We start from the raw sequence: 11,030 nt of genomic DNA on the forward strand, positions 1-11,030 counted from the left end.
CGCGCCCACGGAACACTTCCTGACGTCGCATCGACACCCACCAATGAGCGTTCGTCTTCTATTAGGACAATGAAAATGCTAGGACCAATTGGGAGCGCGCTAGTGAGCGCTCCAACCAATGGCGAGCGAGCTCCATCGAGAGTAATGTTAGAGAACGGAGGAGTGAAGACGCTGCGTATCCCCTCATACAACAGCCATTGCCGTGCATTGAGAGCCGAGTCACAGTCGTTCGGTAAGTAAAACAAATGGCGAGAATTTCATATTTTTAGATGACGTGGACCGGAACCACAAGAAATACTTCACGGAATCCCCACTTTTAATCGCCGATCGTTTTTTGATCGTGTCAAAATGGCAGAAAAAGGCAACAAATGGAACCGAAGGTTAAACAGTGGTCGTGGGAATAGTGAACAAATACAAATATTCGCGTGGGGAAATCTCCGGATTAAATCACAGATTTGATTCAATCAAAGAATTTGGAGTATTTTTCTCATGAGGTTCGCACAAAATGGAGTCGGGGTAGTTTGCGGTGATCGTGTGGAAAAAATCGGAGAACATCTTGACAATGGTTGCGGCGCGGAAAACGGTAACGGTGGAAAACGTTAGGAAAGTCAAGAAAATAAAGAAAAAAGAGAGGAGGGATTCTGGTGTTTTGTGGGGTTCGATCTGATTTAAAACGTGTTGGAATAAATAAAAAAAACGAGTCTCAGAAGAAGCTGCGCTTTACTGTAATGGCTGACTGTATTCGCATAGGAAACAAGGCAAATCTAACGCACGAAGAGCAACTTTTTCCGAGCGGCTTTTCTCCCCCGCGCTACCCGCGAGGGAGGCGCCCGAGGGCGGCAAACAGTAGACGAGACCCTGGTGGTCCCAACGCCGCCTCGCGGGGGTTTGTGCGGCGTTGCGGGGCTTTTCTACGGGCGTCCGAATCCAGACGCGCCTCCTGCCCCCTCCGCCACTGACACAAAGAGAAGGGAGCCATATTCTCTCCATGAAGACGAGAGCGGCCATTAGGAGCCTCGCTCATCTGTTTAAAGGCGACCCAATGCAAACCAATGGAAGGCGGCTGGAAGCAACGGAACAGCACCGGGAAGACGTCGAGGAGCTCGCCGGAGCTTTCCGCGGGACCCTGGAAGCTTTCGACGGGCCACAAGGAGACATTTGAGGGGCACTTTCTTTCATAACGAGGCCATTCTCACAAAATGGAAGAAGAAATATTGCCGTCGTTGTTGTTTTGCTTGTGACCTCCTTTTCCGACAGGAGACAAAACTCTCCAATTGTTTCTCGCAACTTTTCCCGGGAACATTTAACAATCATTTGCACAATTAAAACATTTTGAATAGAAATTATTTTTTTTCGCAAAAAAAAAAAATCCAGTTTGTGGGACACTGTTTTTGCAATAAAAACATTTGAAAGTGTGATCTGTGTATTTTTTTAAAGGGACAGTATGTAACATTTGACAGCTACATGTTTTGACAGGTTACTTTTGGGTACTTGTGTCCTTGATTATGCTCGAATTTTAATCTTGTGTTTTCAAGGTTTGAAACGTGCTCGTAAATGCTTGAAATTGTTGCCAAGTTTCTCAACAGTCTGACTCGATGGACCACGCTTTAAATGAAGAAAAATAAAAACGAAGAGTTTAATAATGCAGGGACTAGCACACGCATCATGAATGACAATGTGAAAGAAAAAATTAAAGGAAAACAGAAAATGGAAGAAACAAGAATCACAAAGGAGAAAAACAAAGAGCAAAACAGAAAAAAGAAAAGATGGATGAATAGGAGAAAAAAAGTTTTTTAAAAAATCCAGGAAAATAATGAAGAAAAGGAGGAAAAAAACAAGGACAGTAAAAGGCGAGAAATGGGAAAAAAAAGTTGGGGTAAAAAGAAATTGAAGAAAGACGATAAAGAAAAGAGCAAAGAAGAAGAAGAAATGAGACAGAATTATGTTCTGTCCGACAAAATATGTAGGAGATCATCAACTTATGTCAAATAAATACAAATTTCTCCACAAAAGAGTATTTAAAACTGCACATTTATATGATAGTTTATGCATTTTTGTTTATGATTTGAATCAATATTGTTTTATTTTTATGTAAATAATGTATTTTTAATCACTATTTAGCGCCTCCTGGTGGGTAAAAATACAACAGTATTCATTTAAATAAACACAAATAGATGAACTATCATGTAAACGTGCATTTATTTTGAAGAAATTAAAAATAATTAGCTGATGAAAAATTTGCGTTTATTTGACATTAAATGATCCTCCTCTAGAGGGAGCTGACCTGTGTTTTGTTTTTATTTAAATTATTTTCTCACAATTAAAAAAATATTATTAAAAAATGGTTCTGCTGTTCCCCCTCTTTATTTTCGCCATTATTGTAGTTAGTTTTCCTTGTTTCTATTTTTCAATTTTGTTTCTATTTCTTTCTTTTTTCTTTTACCCATTCCCTTGTTTTCTTTTTTTTTCACTTTTTCTAAATTTTTTCTTTTCTATTTCTGCCCCCCTTTTTTATTTATTTAACCTTTTTTTTCTCTCTCTCTTCCTTTTTACATTATTTCTTTTACATTTTCCTTTTACATTATTTCTTTTACATTTTCCTTTTTTATTTGCAAAAACTTTTTGGCACTCGTTTTCGGTTCCACGACACCGTACACAATAGGGTGAAATATTACACACTGTCCCTTTAACACGCGCACAACACATTTTATTCATGTTCCCATCGTCGCCTCCCTCGTCAACGCCAGGTAATCGCCAGCATCACAAAGTAAGTGTAATTTACGCGCTTTGTCCATAACGAACACGCGAGCCCTCATCAGTAAATACATAAATCGCATAGTCATAACAGTCGTCGCGTCGAAATTCGATCGTTGGGGGGGAAAGTAAGGACGCAATCGCCTCGCTTTTAATAGTTTTTTTTTCGTTTTGCAGTTTTTTGTTGAGGTGATTTCCAAGCCAGGATGAGGAAAGATCCGGCAAAGCCCAGGGGCAAGATGTCCTCTTATGCCTATTTCGTGCAGACCTGCAGGGAGGAGCACAAGAAGAAGCATCCCGAAGCTTCAGTTAACTTTGCGGAGTTCTCCAAGAAATGCTCCGAGAGATGGAAGGTAACGTTGTTGAAACTCCCCCTTAAGTCCTCGCAATTCTTTTTTCCTGCTGCATAATAAGCGCACTAGATATTATAGTAATAACTCATTTATAGCGGGGAGGTTTGAACCAAAGTTAGAAATGATCATTAATAACGTCGTGAACATTATTTATAACAAGATTAAACGATGCACTCCAGGATAAACGTGTAATAAACGACTTAAAAGAGAAAATAGGATTTACAAGGTAATTCTTGGAGACTGGCCTAAGTTTTCAGTGCATCAGCAGATCAGTGCAATATCCCAGTTGTGTATATTTTTTTATTATAAATGTGATTAGTTTGTATGAGAGGTGAATTTTTCTCTACATATTTTTTTTCACTGTATGTATACTTTGCCAACTAAAATGGAACACAATAATGATAAAGTTCATTCTGACAACATATTACCAAAAATAAGAGTTAAGAATTAATATAAATATTCATTTTTAAATACATAGTCATGATATATATATATATATATAAATAAATGTCTCATCTCATTAGCTGCACCGCTTATCATCAGTAGGGTCGCGGGGGTGCTGGAGCCCATTCCAGCAAGCAGTGGGCAGGGGACACCCTGAACTGGTTGCCAGCCAATCGCAGGGTATATATAAATGTATTAATGTTTAACAAAACAATTAATATCAATGAAATGAGCGGTATCGGATTTATAAACATTGGTTTATATAGCTAGGTCAGTTGGACTGCAGGCTGTTTTAGCTAAATTACGAGTGTCATCGTGGTTTTGCTGTGACCTCCTTTCCGATGGGCAACAAAACTCGCAGACTGTTTCTGCAAAAAAAAAAAACGGGGGTTCGTACGGTTGCTTGAAATCTTTGAAAATGCTTGAATTTTAGTAAAGCATTTTCAAAGATTGAAAAGTGCTCTAATTTTGGGTGACGTGTTTGTAAATGCTTGACATTGCTGCCAATTTTATTTGCTCTTTTCGGATTGCATTTTTAAAATGATTTTATTTATTTGATTTAGTTTGAAGCCAGGATGAGTAAGGATCCGGAAAAACCCACTTGATATTATAGTAATAATTCTCCTTTCTATCGGGTCAGTTTGAACCAAGAATTAGACTGGCCATTATTGGCAACGTAGTGAACGTTTTTACAAAGAGATTAGAGAATGCCCTCCAGAATAAACATTTAATAAAAACCTAAGAGAAAAATAAGCAAATGTTTACAAAGTCGTGCTTGTAGACTGCCCTAAGTTGTAACTGCATCAAAACAGTAGTATAATGAAAAACAGTGAGTGACAGCGTATTTTCAAAATAAGATTCAAGAAAATACGAAAATACATTTTTCAATACATAGTCAAGACGAATGTATTTTCATAAGACAATTAAAAACAATGAAATGGGAGGCCCGAGATTTCGAAACATTGATTTATTTAGCCAAATTTCAAGTATCCTTTTACGAGGTGTCTCCAACCCTTTTCAATCCGAGAGACACTCTTTGTTACTAATTGGCGCAAATTGCAACCAGTTTGATATGAATTCCGAACATAACAACTTATGATGTTATTATTATGTTGTTACTATGTTATTACCAGGTTACTTATTGGAAGTATGGTTAAAGAGAATCAGTGAATCCCTAAAAAATCATTTTACTAGAAAATACAATGACCCAACATTGGTGAGGCTCACCTAAGGAGGCACCCTGGTGCCCATGGGCACCACGTTAGGGAACCCTGTTCTACATAGTTAAAATCTACTGAGAATACGTACACACTCTAAAAACTGTTTGGTCGAAATAACCTATCTTGGTTAAAAAAATGGATTGATCCGGTACCTGGCTGATTTGACGCAACATCCCGTTTCTACAGAAGTTAGAGTAGTATTTTAGTTTTTTGCACAAGAGAATTCTGTAAAAAGTTAATTTTATACTAACAGTACTAACAGTCTCAAGTCATTTTGGTTAGAACAACCTGAACAATTGTGTTGCTTGTGTAAAAAGAAATGTGGGTCGAATTGACCCGAGTATTGGGTCGTCCCATTTGTGACCCAACTTTTTGGGTCATTTTGACACAGGTTTTTTTTGTACATTTTTACGGAAAAAAATAAGGCAAATAACATTATTAATCTATATAATTCAATGGGTCACTTTGACTAGAGTGTGTTTTGTCTGAATTAACTTAATGCTGTTACTTGTATAACCCAATATATATAAATATTTCATTGTATCATTTTTTTGGGGACTCAGATTTTTCTTTTCCTCCCTTTGTTAGCTTTACTCAGGACTTTTGCCTTCAACATATTTAGGAGTCTTTGTTTTAAACTGCCTGGGTGAATTTGACTCAGTACAGTTTCAAATATCAATATTATAATATAGTAATATAGTAAGAGTATTTATTGTCATAGATGAGAACGTAATGGATATTTAGAACGGAACTTCAGGATAAACATGTAAAAAAAACTCTTGAAAGTAAAAACAAAAAAAAAAACAAATGGGTATTATTTATCAATATTTGGCAAACACTGAGCTAGTAAATACTATGCATCTTCCATAGTCTATTACGCCTGTTTATAGCAATTTATGAAATATGCATTTTCTATGGAATCAAAAAAGCAAATTAAAAGATAAAATAATCAAGCATTGTACAAATTTACTCCTCTATATTGTGCCCTTGGTTTAAATGGGCAGTCCAATCAATGCCCAGTGCATCTTTAAACAAAGACTGCCGTTTAGAGGAATCAATTAGTATTGCAGTTTTTTCGACAAACTGCAAACTAAAATGGTGCTCTAAAATGACAAAGCTTCAAAATCTGTAAGTTCTCTAAATCCAATAGATTTTTAATATTTAAATTGCCCACTTAAAGTATATGTTTAACTTGGGGATTCTACAAAAGGCTTTGTGCTCATAACTACCATTTTCCTAGAACTACTTGGGTTGCCAACACACTTAAGGTTTAGGTTCCTCGGGTCAATTTGACCGAGAAGTTCTTAGTAGTATTTGAAATGACTAAAGTATGTCTCTCATCTATACGGCAGACAATGTCAGGCAAGGAGAAGGGCAAATTTGAGGACCTCGCTAAGCAGGATAAAGTTCGATATGAGCGGGAGATGATGAACTACACACCAGCCCGTGGGGGTAAGAAGAAGAAGTTCAAGGACCCCAACGCCCCAAAGAGGCCCCCGTGAGTCCAGCAGCACCCTCCAGGATTCCATTCAACGAGAGAATCTTAACAAACCACTCTTTTTTTTGTCCCAGGTCCGCCTTTTTCATCTTTTGCTCCGAGTATCGTCCCAAAGTGAAGGGTGAGACACCCGGCATGACTATCGGGGATGTGGCCAAGAAGCTCGGCGAGATGTGGAACGGAACCTCCCCCGAGAACAAGCAGCCCTTCGAGAAGAAGGCGGCGAAACTGAAGGAAAAATACGAGAAGGTAAAACTGTTTGGATACATGGGGTGCTTGAAATGCTCGAATTTCAATCTTCTAGGTTTGAAACGTGCTTGTAAATGCTTGGAATTGTTGCCAAGTTTCTCAGCAGTCTGACTCGATGGACCATGCTTTAAAAGAAGAAAAACAGAAACGTGTTTGATTAAAAATGAAAAAATAAGAGTTTATTGGCGCGCGTCCAAGAAATGCAAGTATTTGCACACGCATCTTGAATGCAAATGTGAAAGAAAACAATCAAGGAAAACAAAAAATGGAAGGAAAGAGAAACACAGAAGAAGAAAAGGAAACAGGAGAAAAACAAAGAAGAGCAAAATAGAAAATTAAAGAAAAAATGAAAGGACAGATGAGCAGGAGAAAAAAGAAAGAAAAAGTAGAAAATCAACTCTCCCTTCCCCTCTAAAATGATTGATCTCCTAGTTTAAATGGTAAATGCATTTATATAGCGCTTTTCAAATCAATGAAGACCTCCCAAAGCGCTTTACAATGTGCTTCACACTTACCCATTCTCACACACACACAACGATAGGGAGTCAGCCATGCAAGGCGCCTACCTGCTTTTGGGACCATTAGGGATTCAGTGTCTTGCCCAAGGACACTTCCACATATAGCACGGAGAAGCCGGGAATTGAACAAAACAAAAAGAAAAGAGAACAATAAAATATTTGCACATACAAAAAAAAACGTTACATTAATTAATATTATACATGAACATTTGACCACAGGGAGTAGGATAAGCCAAAGATTTTCAGTGCCCCCCCCCTATTAGAATCCCCCCATGTTTTATTACGCTTTTTTCGCAGACTGAAACTCAACATTTCCCGCTAGTATTGATTTTGTTTAATGGCAATTGACTTTTTCAGGCAATTGCTTAAAAGGAAGTCAATATTGGTTACTCATTCGGAACACCCATACAGGGTGGTACCAGTCCTCGCTCAGCTAGACTCTTAAAGGGACAGTGTGTATTATTGAGTGTCACCTAGTGTTTGACAAAAACGTCATTCATTAAAAAAAAAACAATATTGATTTAAATAATAATCAAAAATACATGAACTATGATAAAAACATTTATCTATCTACTTACTTACCTACCTACCTACAAGTTAAGCACCTCGGCACCCAAGTTGGTCATGCTTTCGTCCCTCCAGATGAAACAGGACATAAGAAAGCGGCCATATCACTTGTATCAGGGGGACACAACACACAGCATGGCCCGACAGCTTTCACTGGTTTACCCCTGCCGCATCATACGGGTGCCCTGCCCATCCCTTAGAACGCGTCCAAACATCCCACTATCCTTAAAAACATGCATTTTTTTAAATACTATGCGTCAAGAATTTGATTATTTTTGTATTTTTCTAACAGACAAAAAAATCCCAACAAGAATTTGGGAACAGGAAAAAAATATATAAACATCAAGACTAAATATGTATGAATGCACTGTGTTTGTTCTAGGACGTGGCGGCATACCGCGCCAAGGGAAAAGTTGGCGCCGGTGCCCCGGCTGCTAAAGCTGCAGCTAAAGCGGAAAAAGACGAGGACGACGACGAGGACGAAGACGAAGATGAGGACGAAGAAGACGACGACGATGACGACGAGTAATTTGGTCGGTCGACGGGCGGCGTTGTTAATTGTTTGTAAAGCATTTCCGGGCGCCCCGTGTACACACTTCACTTATAAAGGCAAACAGTGTTTCCCATAGAATTTTCTGAGACCCTGGCGGGTGGACGGTCTAGGGCGGTCCGGGGTTACAACGGTCCCCCGTTTGAAAAAAAATGTGTACATTTTAAATTCAACCTCATTGATCTCGTGGATTTTTCGAGCAAAATCGAGAGGCTAGATCTATGATCGACGTGTTCCCTCGCTATTCTACTCTTCTATTTATAAGCATTGTAAGTGACAAATGTATTGTCACTGTAACATGTGACACACAAGTCAAGTCATTTTTATTTGTGACGCCCTTAATCACAAAGAGTCTCAAAGGGCTGCACAGGTTATTACACAGACTATTATTACATCATCCCCTGATCTGGAACCAACATGAGGGCAAGGAAAAACTCAAATCTCAACATGAGGAAAATGAAGAAACCTTGAGAAGGGACTGCACGTGTAGCATCCCCCTTTCAGGATTACCAGACAGCAAAGGATGTTGCAATCACAAATAATACAGACATATTGTCCACGAAAAGGAAGTTAACATTTGTCTCTGGTACAGTGACTAAAAATAGCGTGGTGAGATCAAATCGACTGCCTTTTCGCATGTCGTCATGTCCACCTGTGGTCCAGCGGTTAGAATTCGGTGCGCTCACCGCTGGGACCCGGGTTTAATTCCTGTTGCATCCAACAGTAAAGTGTGAACTGAGAATAAGTGAGACAAGGTTTTGAAAAAATTAGGGGTGCGCCTAATACACAAGTGCATGTTATAGACCATTAAATATGGTATATCTAAAATAATGATCCCATTTTTTGATTATACAAGTTTGTGAGACTCTGGTGGGACCAATTAAACCCCGGTGGCCCGCCAGAATCTGTCTATGGTATGGGAAACACTGAGCAAATCATTAGTTGCTTCCAAGGGGCAAATGGGTTGGGGGCAAACTTAAAAAATGAAGAAAAAAAAGCTGTGTATATCACTTGTTTTTATGCTGTACAGTTTGTTTCTCCTGTTTTGTATAGTTAACACTACACACGTCTGGTGTCCGTGTCTTCTTTGTCTCTCTCCTCTAAATCCTCACCCGGGGGTTCCGAGGGCTTACAGTATTTAGCCTAGCTAGACGTGCACAGCACATAAAAAGAAAAAAAAATGTTAGATCTTCTCAGTGTTTTTGTGTTTTATCGCCATCAATTTACTGATCTTTACGTACCACTGTCATAGCAGCACGAGAAGAAATTTGGGGGGAAGCCTCGTTTATTGTTAAAGTTTAAATTGCTTCTGATGTCAATAAACATTTTTTTTAATAAGTAGCGTGTTATTTTTGTGATCTTATGCTTTTTGCATAGTTTATTGGAAGGGTATTTGTAAAGGTTGCATGTTATAGTATTGTCACGGTTGCCATGGCGCCCAATTGGCCCCGCACGTGTGGCGCCAGCTGCGGCTCATTGACAGATTGGCTTTCCGTCGATTTAAGCTCAGTGCTTTCACTCTTCCTTTGTCAGTCCGTCAACGAACCTCTGCCCCGCAAGACGTGGGTTCTGACTAGGTCCTGTTTCCTGTTGGTATTTCCTGTCCGGAATTGTTGTCGTGTTTGATATCGGTTTCCAGTTTCGTTCCTGTCTAGTTTGTCCTGTTTATTTTCGATATCCTGTTCTGATATCAAGCCTGTCTGCCCCGTCCTGTCTGGGGTCAACCCCATCTGTCCGATATCTGCTCGGGCAATTGATATCGATCTCGTCGGCCTCTGGCTTCCTATCATTCCACGCCAGACTGCTGCCTAACGTGCATGACTCCCCATTTACGTAAAATAAAAGGCTTGTGTGAGAAACGTCACGCATTTGGGTCCTGATCCTGTTCCGGTTCATGACAAGTTTAGACTAAAATTGAGATATAATAACTCCATACCTACCAACAAGGTTCCCTCTAAGTGTCCACGGGTCTGAGCTATCACACAAAGTCTGTGAGAGTCACTTTGAATAAAGGTAAGTAGCATCAATCCCAAGTGTGGCAACCAAATCATGAGGAAACGTCCAAAACCTGACATCAAATCAAGTTACATTCTGCTGGCTTTCCAGCAGTTCTTTTTAGTTTTTACAACTACATGAGATTTATGCATCTTTTGTTACATAATACTTGATTTTTGTGGTTTTATTTAGTTGGTTGCACAACAATATGCATTTATGCAAACTTTTTTTAGTGGAGTACAATTTTGTCCAAAAGATTGACTGTTATATTCAATTCATTAGCAAATTATAATAATTATTATTCATCAGAATGAAAGAGAATACTGAATGAGGTTGAATTTAAAACTCGTAAGTTTTCACGCCTTTTTTTTCTTATTTTGCGTATTTTACTCTTTCCCTTTTTTGTCTTTTATTTTCCTTTTTATTTAATTTACTTTCTTAATCTATTTTTTCCTAGCTTTTTACTACCCCCTTGCTTTTTTCTTTTGTTTCCTACCTCAAGTTGATCTATTTTTTGCTGTATTTTCCCCCTTTTTTATGTCATTTTGTACATAATAATTGGTGATATATGGATGAAAGCAACCAAAACAACCTGAAGAGCTGTTTGGTTGCCGAAAGTGGCATAAAAGCAGCTTCTCTAAAAAAGTCGGACATTTGCACTGCAACATTGACGTAGCCCCGAAGGTAAACCACATTTGTCTTTTTGTATTTTAATGTAAATGATAAAAAAAAATGCGACAACTTTTTTAAAAGCAAAACTCCAACATCCAACCCCTTTCATTTTCCTTTCTCTATAACTCGAGCACATTTTCACGCTTGTTTTCATTTACTCAATCTCATGCTGACATTGACTTCAAAAGACCACACTTAAAACACTGCAGA

At 38.6% G+C, this 11,030-nt stretch overlaps 1 protein-coding gene across 2 annotated transcripts; it reads left to right on the plus strand.

The window, feature by feature from the left end:
• The first annotated feature begins 97 nt into the window (after nt 1–97).
• On the plus strand, nt 98–9,491 carry hmgb1a (high mobility group box 1a). Of its 2 annotated transcripts, XM_088320517.1 has the most exons (5): nt 98–232; nt 2,932–3,107; nt 6,124–6,269; nt 6,344–6,518; nt 7,986–9,491. In XM_088320517.1, exons 2-5 carry the CDS (start codon nt 2,961–2,963, stop codon nt 8,130–8,132), a joined length of 615 nt encoding a protein of 204 aa, XP_088176643.1. In that variant the 5' UTR covers nt 98–232; nt 2,932–2,960; the 3' UTR covers nt 8,133–9,491. The 2 variants fall into 2 exon arrangements, with proteins under 2 accessions (XP_088176643.1, XP_088176644.1); XM_088320518.1 differs by lacking the exon at nt 98–232 and having other exon boundaries at nt 2,857–3,107.
• The last annotated feature ends 1,539 nt before the right edge of the window (nt 9,492–11,030 follow it).

The sequence above is a fragment of the Urocampus carinirostris genome, chromosome 17 (assembly GCF_059441175.1).
Source record: "Urocampus carinirostris isolate Australia breed hairy pipefish chromosome 17, RoL_Ucar_1.0, whole genome shotgun sequence".
NCBI lineage: Eukaryota > Metazoa > Chordata > Actinopteri > Syngnathiformes > Syngnathidae > Urocampus > Urocampus carinirostris.

Excerpts from the sequence above, each read along its gene's own strand:
- hmgb1a (XM_088320517.1), top strand. The coding sequence starts at position 2,961 with ATGAGGAAAGATCCGGCAAAGCCCAGGGGCAAGATGTCCTCTTATGCC. Across the intron at positions 6,270-6,343 it reads AACGCCCCAAAGAGGCCCCC|GTCCGCCTTTTTCATCTTTT; the intron begins GTGAGTCCAGCA and ends TTTTTGTCCCAG. Across the intron at positions 6,519-7,985 it reads TGAAGGAAAAATACGAGAAG|GACGTGGCGGCATACCGCGC; the intron begins GTAAAACTGTTT and ends TGTTTGTTCTAG.